The sequence below is a fragment of the Oncorhynchus keta genome, chromosome 34, assembly GCF_023373465.1.
Source record: "Oncorhynchus keta strain PuntledgeMale-10-30-2019 chromosome 34, Oket_V2, whole genome shotgun sequence".
NCBI classification, from domain to species: Eukaryota; Metazoa; Chordata; class Actinopteri; order Salmoniformes; family Salmonidae; genus Oncorhynchus; species Oncorhynchus keta.
Genome location: NC_068454.1, coordinates 27,834,277 through 27,846,066, shown reverse-complemented (window position 1 = coordinate 27,846,066; position 11,790 = coordinate 27,834,277). Strand labels below are relative to the sequence as shown.

The 11,790-nt window shown below is 42.4% G+C and overlaps 1 protein-coding gene across 3 annotated transcripts in view; it reads left to right on the top strand.

Moving 5' to 3' along the window:
* Positions 1-2,080: 2,080 nt before the first annotated feature.
* ikzf2 (IKAROS family zinc finger 2) overlaps positions 2,081-11,790 on the top strand; it is a 28,431-nt gene continuing 18,721 nt past the window's right edge. Inside the window, exons 1-3 of one of the 3 annotated variants that reach the window (XM_035749702.2) lie at positions 2,081-2,423; positions 5,853-5,899; positions 10,598-10,705. In XM_035749702.2, the coding sequence (XP_035605595.1) occupies positions 5,866-5,899; positions 10,598-10,705 (142 nt within the window). In that variant the 5' untranslated portion in view covers positions 2,081-2,423; positions 5,853-5,865. Of the gene's footprint in view, positions 2,424-2,907; positions 3,372-5,852; positions 5,900-10,597; positions 10,706-11,790 lie in introns of those variants that run through there. The other 2 variants (XM_035749701.2, XM_035749703.2) reach the window with 2 other exon arrangements.

Genomic DNA, 11,790 nt, shown 5'->3' with positions numbered 1-11,790 from the left:
AAGTTCACATGCGTGACATAGGAACAACGCATCACATGAAAACATAGAATGTCAAACCTCTCTCAATTCAATTTTTTTGTTTATTTTCATTCTGAGTGTACAGCAACTTTTAGAACCGACATTGACAAAAGTGTGCTAGGTCATTTCAGACAAGTCTGGTCTTTACCACAGGAGGGAGCAGCAGAGGCGAATAATGAATCTACAGTACAGAACAGAGCTTACTGCTTATTCCACGTCTCACAAGAAAACATTAAAATAAATCAACAATAATATATATGCAGTACCAGTCAAAAGTTTCGGCACACCTACTCACTCAAGGGTTTTTCTTTATTTTTACTATTTTCTACATTGCAGAATAATGGTGAAAACAACAAAAACTATGAAACATATGGAATCATGTAGTAACCAAAAAAGTGTTAAACAAATCAAAAATATTTTACATTTATGATTATTCAAAGTAGCCACCCTTTGCCTTGATGACAGCTTTGCACAATCTTGGCATTCTCCCAACCAGCTTCACCTGGAATGCTTTTCCAACAGTCTTGAAGGAGTTCCCACATATTCTGAGCACTTGTTGACTGATTTTCCTTCACTCTGTGGTCCATCTCAATTGGGTCGAGGTCGGGTGATTGTGAAGGTCAGGTTACCTGATGCAGTACTCCATCACTCTCCTTTTTGGTCAAATACCACGCCTGGAGGTGTGTTGGGTCATTTTCCTGTCGACAAAACAAATTATAGTCCCACTAAGCGCAAATCAGATGGGATGGTGTATCACTGCAGAAAGCTGAGTTGCCATGCTGGTTAAGTGTGCCTTGGATTCTAAATAAATCACTGACAGTGTCACCAGCAAAGCACCACCACACCTCCTCCTCCATGCTTCATTGTGGGAACCACACATGCTGAGATCATCCGTTCACCAACTCAAATCATCAAACCAAAGGACAGATTTCCACCGTTCGAAGGTCCATTGCTCATATTTCTTGGCCCAAGCAAGTCTCTTCTTCTTATTAGTGTCCTTTAGTAGTGGTTTCTTTGTAGCAATTCGACCATGAAGGCCTGAATCGCTCAGTATCCTCTGAACAGTTGAGATGTGTATGTTACTTGAACTCTGTGAAGCATCTATTTGGGCTGCAATCTGAGGAGCAGTTAACTCTAATTAACTTATCCTCTGCAGCAGAGGTAACTCTGGGTCTTCCATTCCTGTGGCTGTCCTCGTGAAAGCCAGTTTCATCATAGCGCTTGATGGTTTTTGAAATTGACTGACCTTCATGTCTCAAAGGTAATGATGGACTGTCATTTCTCTTTGCTTATTTGAACTGTTCTTGGCATTATGGACTTGGTGTTTTACCAAATAGGTCTATCGTCTGTATACCACCCCTACCTTGTCACAACACAACTGATTGGCTCAAAAACATTAAGAAGGAAAGAAATTCCACTATTTAACTTTTAACAAGGCACACCTGTTAATTGAAATACATTCCAGGTGACTACCTCATGAAGCTGGTTGAGAGAATTCCAATTGTGTGCAAAGCTGTCATCAAGGAAAACGGTGGCTACTTTGAAGAATATACTAGAGAAACTATATTTTGATTTGTTGAACACTTTTGTGGTTAATTCAAGATTCCATATGTGTTATTTCATAGTTTTGATTTGATGTCTTCACTATTATTCTACAATGTAGAAAATAGTAATAATAAAGAAAAACCCTTGAATGAGTAGGTGTGTCCAAACTTCTGACTGGTACTGTATATATATATATATATATATAACAGTTCATATTATTATGAGAATTGTATCTACTGTAATTATTAATTAGCAGTATCACTTTATTATCCTCCTATTATTATTATTATCATCCAATTGTATCCTATTCTATCATTGTTATCACCATTTACTCCGAATCGAAATGTATTAGTGTTATTTTAGCTAAATGTAATGTCAATATGTTATATGCCAAAGAAACAGGCTGTGAAGTCCTGTAATCGATTGCCGAACACAGAGAGGCAGTCAGAGAGAGAGAGAGATCCGTTTCTCTGTGTTGGACCAAGTTCCCAGAATAGACACTCGTCGACTCGTCTGTTTTGCTTTCTAATATGGAGGAAGAATCGGCGGATGAACTGTTGCTGCCTGCACCACTACTGTAATATATTACATTGTGATCCAAGAAAGATATTCCAATGAGTGAAATGTGTAGGCTAGTCCTAATTTCCGAGCATAGGTGATTGGATTATTCAATCTCCTGCGTTTATAAAGTAAAGAAAGAAAGAAAACCAATGCAACTCAGTGATGATATTTAGCCTACAAGGATAACGGTTACTCTGCTATAATGACATATGCCCGTGGATAAACGCTCAACATCAGACCATTGATTCATCCAGACAATGCGATGCGTGCTGCTGTCTCCACGACATCCAGCGAGACAGGTGGGTCTCACGTAAGAAAGCCAGACGGCTCGCGACTCAACCGTGATCCGATACCTGTTGATGCAGGAGTGGGGGTTTCTGCGAAGTCTCTATGACACCATTCGAAATTGTTTTTTTCCCCCAAACAGCAATGCCAAGAGAGACACTCTATCATCTTATGTAATCTTTTTGAATTAGACTGAATGGGCACTATAGTTGATGTGACGTTCTGTCTCTACTGAAATGTATTTCCAGCTGCACCTGTGAATATTTTGATAGGTTAGTATGAGACAGCATGTTATCTGGCATATCTCTCAGGGACTGCCTACTCACTCTTGATTTCATCCAATACCTTTTGAATATACTACGTATGCTTTTCTGATTCTTTAGCCCCCCTTGGTTTAAAATAGGCGTCTCCTTACTCCTTGTTCTATGGCTAATTCCTTAGGAACCGGTGGATCCAGTTCTATCCCCTCGTTCTTTATTTGATTTAGTCTAAAAACAAGTTGAGTCTTCGACCTCATTGCTGCTGTAGTAAAAACAACATCCAGTGAGTGATACACAGTCTATAAATGTTGACGTGTCCATATTTAGGCTTATGAAGGTGTACTTCATAGAACACTGTAGGATACAGGGAAGGTGTGTGCGGGGGTCACGTTTGAGGTGGAAAAGTTGACGGTTTAGTTCAGCACAGAGGAAGTAACCACCAAAGCTACTTATTGAGGAGAGCGCTGCTCTGTTCCTAAACTTTATTCAGGTTGAATGCGGGACAGGACAGTGTTATACTCAACTGAAGTTTTTTGGGGGGGCATCCCACTTTTTTGGAGGAGAGTTTCCCTTCATGTTTTTGTTTGTTATTGTCTATCAAAAACAAATTAGGCTACTGTGCATTTGCATTTGAATTTTAAGAGGTGCAGCTTCCTCTGACGACGATCACTGATTATCACTTGAACAGGGGAGACACAAAAGGTAATGTCCAATCAAACATTTTGTCAATTTATCAAGTTACAGGCATCCTACACATTATAATGCACTGAAAACGATTAGTCTACCATCCTTACAAGACAACGTTATGTAACTTTGTAATACGTTTATAATAACTTTTCATAATTGTTTTATCTGGACGCAATATATCAACTTCGACGATGCTCCTTCTGCGTACTGTTTAGGAGCGATTGATAGATACATTGACAGTATATCCCATTTGATTGCTCATGTCATACAATATCAGGGGACGGCCGATTGTGTCAATCCAATGCCTTGATTCATATCATATAAATGAGAGAGAAAAATCTAGCCATATAGTTTTGCTTAAACTGAAGGGAGATCGCTGGCTGTCAGTTAGCCTACACACGTGCACGGCGGAGCGTTTGTAGAGACAGGTGTCCACCACCGAGGCGCGGAAAGCTGGTGAAAATACTTCTTATGGGCTTTCCGTTTATTGCAAATGAAACACTTCTCATTTCATTTGTCAAAAATATAAAGATCAATTATATTGATTGAATGAATGAATCAAATAATGTAGGTTGCTTATCACTAAAATAACTGTTTTGTATTTATTTATTTGAGTAGCCTAATCTACCCATGTATGACTGACTATAAATTCGAGAGGAAATACTCTTAAAAATATAAACATATCACGGCTTTTAGTCTTATGTATGAATCGTTTGCATTGTAGGCTAATAGATATCCAAATGATTGAAGAGTCAATTATTAGGCAAAATCTAAGTGCATGCAATTATTTATTGACTGATTATGAATATGTCTTGTGAGATTTTTATGGTATTGTATGTAGAAAGAAGTGGTAATCATTTACAAGACATTTGCCAAAATGTTGACATCTGTATTCTAGTTCCTAGTAGAAAATGTTTTGCTTGGTCTGTCCTCAAGATTGGGTTTCTGTTTTGTTTTTTTAAACTGAACTATGAGGGCTTAGCCCCCTTGTGGGTCATACTATGAGGGCTTAGCCCCGTTGTGGGTCATACTATGAGGACAAACTCCTCTTGTGGGGTCATACTATGAGGACAAACTCCTCTTGTGGGTCATACTATGAGGACAAACTCCTCTTGTGGGGTCATACTATGAGGACAAACTCCTCTTGTGGGGTCATACTATGAGGACAAACTCCTCTTGTGGGTCATACTATGAGGACAAACTCCTCTTGTGGGTCATACTATGAGGACAAACTCCTCTTGTGGGTCATACTATGAGGACAAACTCCTCTTGTGGGGTCATACTATGAGGACAAACTCCTCTTGTGGGGTCATACTATGAGGACAAACTCCTCTTGTGGGTCATACTATGAGGACAAACTCCTCTTGTGGGTCATACTATGAGGACAAACTCCTCTTGTGGGTCATACTATGAGGACAAACTCCTCTTGTGGGTCATACTATGAGGACAAACTCCTCTTGTGGGTCATACTATGAGGACAAACTCCTCTTGTGGGGTCATACTATGAGGACAAACTCCTCTTGTGGGTCATACTATGAGGACAAACTCCTCTTGTGGGGTCATACTATGAAGCTGTACTCCTCTTGTGGGTCATAATTATCTTGTGCATCAAACATGAATACTACACATCTGAACCACCAGCAGATAATACATCTGTCTACAACATTTCCGTTGATACTGATAGCAGACATTAGGTTGGCCGGTGGGGGTTTGTTTGCACCTCACTACTGTTCTCTCAGACACATTTATTTTTAGCTTAAGGCCTTTGTTAGAGGACGTGAAACTACTCGAACTGCAATGTGTGTTCTCACTCCATGTACATGTATAGCCCATATTATAGTTTTAGCTGAATATATGTGTTTCTTTCCCTAACAGTGCAACTTTCAATGAGCCACTTCATTCTATTCAAAGGCTATATTTTACAACCCACCAGCCCTACAGCAGCTTTTTGGGAAGTTGAACAATATACTTTTATGTTGCGAGACAATAAACTGGGTGTGTGAACCTTTCGGCTTCAGTTTTATTTGAACACTGTATCATTTCTATACATCATATAATTGCATCAGTCATAATAAGTTTAATGTATTTTCACTCAACCATTATTGTAATATATTAGTGAAATATCTCAAATTAATCATTGCCTTTTTCAAAATCAAAATATCCTCTAATTTGGCTATTTTAGCATTTATAAATATTTATTATCATTCATAATGGCTTATTAATTAAATGTATTATGAAGTGTTGCCTAAACGTACAATGATCACGTAAAAAAAAAAAAAAGATTCATAAGGATTTCATAAGGATTTAGAAGAGGTTTGGAAGAGAGTGCCCACTTGGCACAGACGTCAAATCTACATCTATTCCAAGTTGGTTCAACTTAATTGAATTGAAATGATGTGGAAACAAAGTTGATTCCACCTCTGTGTGCCCAGTGAGTAAGCATCGTGGTTCAGCTCAGGTGCTCTTCTAATTTATTGTTTCTTTTGATACCCAAAGCTCTCCACCAACTATGGAAACAGAGGCAACTGATGGATATTCTGCAAGTAAGTCAACTCTTCAATCACTCTCTAACCTGAAGCCTCCTGACCTATTCTAATTCTTAAAACTTTTGAAAAGTTGTGTTAGCGAGATCCTGTTCCACATTGCAGATGCTGGATGTGTCTCTCAATTGTCATTTTATGCTTTTATACAAGCTGGTCTTTCTAATCAAGTTTGCAGCGTATCCGTCCGTATCCATAGAAATTGTACATTTTTAATTGTTCTGGTTTCCTGAAGAGAGGCCTACAGGGATACTGGGCAGATGGACCAGGTGTAGGAGCAGGGGCGGACAGTCCTGCTAGGAGAAGGAGGTATCCCCTCTCCTCTCCCACCCTCCTCCTTCACAAGCCACATGTGTTCTGATCCTGTAAAACGATCCTGCCAACTTCGCTCTCCTAGAGATGTCTTATCATCAGTAGGGTGGTTCTGTACCAGGTACACAGTGGTACTTCCCTCCTCTTTACATTCCCCTTCACAGATTCCCACTGATAGAACATACTGATAATCTGGAGTTTGACAACTCCTTCTTGTGTTTGTTGGTAATAGGTTTGGGATGAGTGGTCAAAAACATGAACGTTATAGTGTGAAGGAAAAAAGTAGGATGAAGTAGGATATAGTGCCTTCTGCTTTCATTCACATCCCTGATACACATCTATTTTGGTTAATGTTGGAAGTATACTGCCATATCTCCACTAACATGTTCATAGGCAAGTTGGTGAATGAGATCTCTCAGTCTAGAGGGAAGGTCCGGAGGTTGAGAGTTTGACAGGAAAAACCAGATCCTTGCTCCAGCCTGTGTGTTTCCAACAAGCCACAACATAGTTAATCTGTCATCCGGGGGGAGAAATCCTGCACAGTTCCAACCCTTGATCGTTCTTACTTTGTGTCATTCCTATTTCTTTGGCTCATTATAGTCCTCCCACTCAGAAATTATGGCATTTTTATAACAAGCCAACCACTTGTTGCTGATAGTTTAACACATGTTCTCAATCTCACTTCATGAGACAACCTGCAGTAAACTAACATGTCTGATAAGATAAATCATATACGCGGTAGCCTATATCATGATTTCTTGTTCTCTCTTTGTCATTTTCATACATTTTATTTTCCTTTTGGCAACGCCAACACATGGAACAATCCATATCTGATGCGTTACATACATTGTCTTCTTCCAGTGAAGCCTCCACTGTCTATACAAGTCATCTGGGCCATGGTGTGGTGGTAAATACAGTATTGAGTCAGCTAACAAGTGGTGTGAATCAAAGCTCTGATTCTGACTTAGCAGACTGTGTGTGTGTGCGTGTGCGTGTGTGTATGTGCTGTTGGCCCCAGTCGCTGATGTGCCCATACTCTGTCTCCTCAACCTGGCCCACGGGTTCCAGCATGCATCACTTTGGGGGCAGCGAGCTGCAATTTTAACTATTGTATGAGGAATGGCAGATGATAAACAAGTGAGTGTGTTTGAGTGAACACATATGACTGTATCAAAGCATTACAATACATTTGAGTCATTTAGCAGACGCTCCTATCCAGAGCAACTTACAGTTAGTGCATTCATCTTAAGATGGCTAGGTGGGACAACCACATATCACAGTCATAGTAAGTACATTTTTTGTCAGTAATGTAGATATCTGCCTCCCGAGTCACGCAGTGGTGTAAGGAACTGCATCGTTGTGCTTTAGGCGTCACTACAGAACCGGGATCGTGACCGGGAGACCCATGAGGCGGGGCACAATTGGCCCAGCATTGTACGGGTTAGGGGAGGGTTTGGCCGGCCGGGATTTCCTTGTTCCATCACACTCTCGGGACTTCTTGTGGCGGGCCGGGTGCCTGCAAACTGACTTTGGTCGCCAGTTGGACAATGTTTCCTCCGACACATTGGGTGCAGCTGGCTTCGGGGTTAAGGCAGCAGTGTGTCAAGAAGCAGTGCGGCTTGCCAGGGTTGTGGTTTGGCTGACGCATGGCTCTCAACCTTCATCTCTCCCGAGTCCGTAGGGGAGTTGCAGCGATGGGACAAGACTGTAACTATCAGTTGGACATCACAAAATTGGGGAGAAAAGGGGGAAAAGTACACAAAAAAAAAAAAAAAAAAAAAAAAAAAACATTTCAGAGCTAAGTGAGTGTTAGTTCACTAAATACTTTATTTATTATTATTATTTATTTAAGTATTTTTGGTGGGGGAGGTGTGAGGAAGGGGTGCGATGGGGGGTGCTGTAGGATTATTTAAGATACTCTTTGAAGATGTAGGGTTTCAGAAGTTTTCAGAAGAGGGGCAGGGTATCTGATGTCCTTGGTGTTCCAAGACAGAGAAAAGTTTGGACTGGACTGTTGGAGTTGCCCTCCCTTGAGCAGAGCCTGAAGGTATGGAGTGGCAGTTCATCTTGCTGCTCCATAGGCAAGTACCATGGTATTGTAGTGAACGTGAGCTTTTTTATGTTTGCAGAGAACGACAGGGTGTAGTCCAGGGTCATGCCAAGGTTCTTTGCACTTTGGAAGAGGGACAGCGTAGAGTTGTCAACCGCGATGGCGAGGTCGTGGAGAGGGCAGGCTTTCCCCAGGAGGAAGATCAGCTCCGTCTTGTTGAGATTGCGATTGAGGTGGTGCAGAGATGCTTATGGATGTCAGAAGGGGAAGGAGAAAATAAGTTGAGTGCCATCCGCATAGCAATGATAGGAGAGAACATGTGAGGATATGACGGAGCCAAGTGACTTAGTTTATAGAGAGAAGAGGAGAGGGCTTGGAAGCGAGCCCTGGGGGACACCAGTAGTGAGAGTAGTGAGTAGTGAGAGATACAGATCCTCTCCACATCAACTGGTAGGAGTAGACTGCCAAGGATCTGATGGTTCACGGTTTCGAAGGCAGCGGATAGATCTAGGAAACTGAGAACAGAGGAGAGAGATTCAGCTTTGGCTGTGTGGAGAGCCTCCGTGACAGAGAAGATCAGTTTTGGTTGAGTGACCCGTCTTGAAGACTGACTGGTTAGGGTTACGAAGATCGTTCTGAGAGCGATAGGGAGAGAGTTGGTCAGAGACAGCACGCTCAAGTGTTTTGGAAAGAAAATAAAGAAGTAATACCAGTCTGTAGATTTTGACGATAGAGGGATCAAGTGTTGGTTTCTTGAGGAGGGGTGCGACAGTGGTCAAGGATGTGTTGATGAGGGAAGTGAGAAATGGGAGAAGGTTTCCAGAGATTGTCTGGATAAGGGAGGAGGGAATAGGATCAAGCGGGCAGGTTGTTGGGTGGCCTGACGTCACTGGTAACAGGATTTCACCTGTAGAGAGAGGAGAGAAAGAGGTCAAAGCGTAGGGTAGTTCTGTGTGAGTGCGACCAGTGGACTCAATAAGCTGAGTGAATGAAGAGCAGATGACGTCAAATCTTCTTTTTAAAGTGGTTGACAAAGTTGTCCACAGAGAGGAAGGAGGGAGGGGGAGGATTAAGGAGGGAGGAGAAGGTGTAAAATAGTTTACTAGGGTTAGCAAGCTCGTCTTTGAAACCCGTTTCAGCTAAATGCCTTTAAGGGTTTCAGTAATAATTACAAGTACATAAAACATATGAACATCAACATTCAGGTGCTACGAGTACACACCACCTTTGCGACACACTGAGCCTTTGCCTGACCTGAGAGGCCCTACAGAGCTGCTAGGCAGCCGTCATGGCATCAACACTTAACACAGTAATGGAAAATCCTTCATAACAAATCTGGGCCACCCCTATCTCTAAAACAGACACCACTGCCATTGGATAGCCACCCGTCAGTCACCTGAGATTTCATCCAACCCCAGCGTGGCGTGCAATCGGAGACCAGACCCAGGGATTGTGTCATCATGGCCATGGACCACAACTCCCAGTGTGTCTCACTCAGCAGCAGCCAATCACATCAATGTAACACCACATAAAATACAAGCATTTTATTTTAGCTTCCATGAGAGAAGCTTTGGCAAAGATTTACTGTTAGACTGTTATATTCAGGTACTTTCCTGTAAACCTATATTAACAAAATACTCCCAGGTGCTAGCTGGTACAGTGTCTATGCTGTGGTCTGGCTCCTGTGGGATTTGACACCTGGGTCAGTGGGGGTGCTGTGGTGTTGCTGCTGCTGCTGCTGTATTGTCTGAGAGGCTGTGCTGGGGCCAGGCTGTAACGGGATAAGGGATTGTACAGCTCTCCTTCTGAGTGGACAGGACAGGACAGGACACACAGCTATAGCTATCCCATAGCACTGCCTGTGTCAGGGAGGGTGCTGACAGGCCGCAATCTGATATGATCTGTATGGAGAGGACACGAGGCTGACAGAAAAAGTAGCCAGCAGACAGCAGCCATACCACCTTGCACTCTGGTACTGTACTGGCTAGCACCTAGAAGCTAAGCAAGTGCTGGGTCTGGTTGGCAGATCATCCACGGAAAATCTGTTTGCTACTGAAAGTGGTTCAGAATGATTTCCTGTTATGAATTAGACGTGTGAAATACAGTATTAAATTATCCCCTGGCTAAGTATCTCCGGGTATCATCAGACATTTTTACACTTTTTTTTAGATGGTGGGATTGCTACAATTGACACCTCTCAAAGCATTTATGTGAGGATGCCATGACATTTGGAGAGATGGAGTTTGTATGTACAGTATGTACTGTATCTGTATGCTGTTCAGTGCAGTGCAATGCTGCACAATGCGACGTTCCCAGCTCTCTTGTTGTCTGTCACCCAGGTAATGGAGACTGCTCTCCCAGGAAGACAGAGAACTCTAGAATGTTGGTGGACCTGTCGACAAACACACCCAATGCACAGCAGCCCCAGGGTCCTTATTCACCGACTGGTGAGTGGATACACACACACACACACACACACACACACACACACACACACACACACACACACACACACACACACACACACACACACACACACACACACACACACACACACACACACACACACACACACACACACACACACACACACACACACACACACACACACACACACACACACACACACACACACACACACACACGCACACACACACACACGCACACACACACACGCACGCACACACACACACACACACACACACACACACACACACACACACTAGCACACACACACACTAGCACACACACACACACACACACACACACACACACACACACACACACACACACACACACACACACACACACACACACACACACACACACACACACACACACACACACACACACACACACACACACTAACACACACTAACACACACTAACACACACACACACGTCAAGAAACAGTTTATTTTCTTTTATCAAAGGGTAATCAGAAATGTATGTCTTATCTGAAGGGTCTTGCGTAGTTCCCTTAAATGAACAGAAATAGGAAGAGCTGAGACATGGTGCCATTCTTCTCATTGTCTTCAGACATGTCACCATGAGGTGGCTGAACCAGAAAAGGGAAGTTGTTTCCCGCAGTATCCCCCAGTATTAGTAGCCTGGTCCTAGATCTGTGTCAGAGGGAGAGAGACTCTCACAGATACAGCTTGTGTCATCCCGACCCAGAGGTTGCCTAACACCACTACGCCATGACACCGCTGTTGTAACACAACGCTGAAATTAATCAGTTGTGTCAGTGTGTACAAAACTACAACACATGTTTGCCTTTAAACCTGTGTTTAGAATCAAGCTATTAATATGGTATAGCATTTAAAATTATTTTTTCATTCACTTCAGCAAAATACCTCTACAGTTCCACTAGCAAAATACCTTATGGGTGGCTCTTCTTGATCTTCTTGACCCTTGAGTAATGTAAACTACGAGGTGTTCAATACACAGCCAGGTATGGGACAGGTATCCTTACTCAGATTAGCTTATGATAGCACTTTTCACTTAGCTTGGATACCTACTGTAGTTTCTC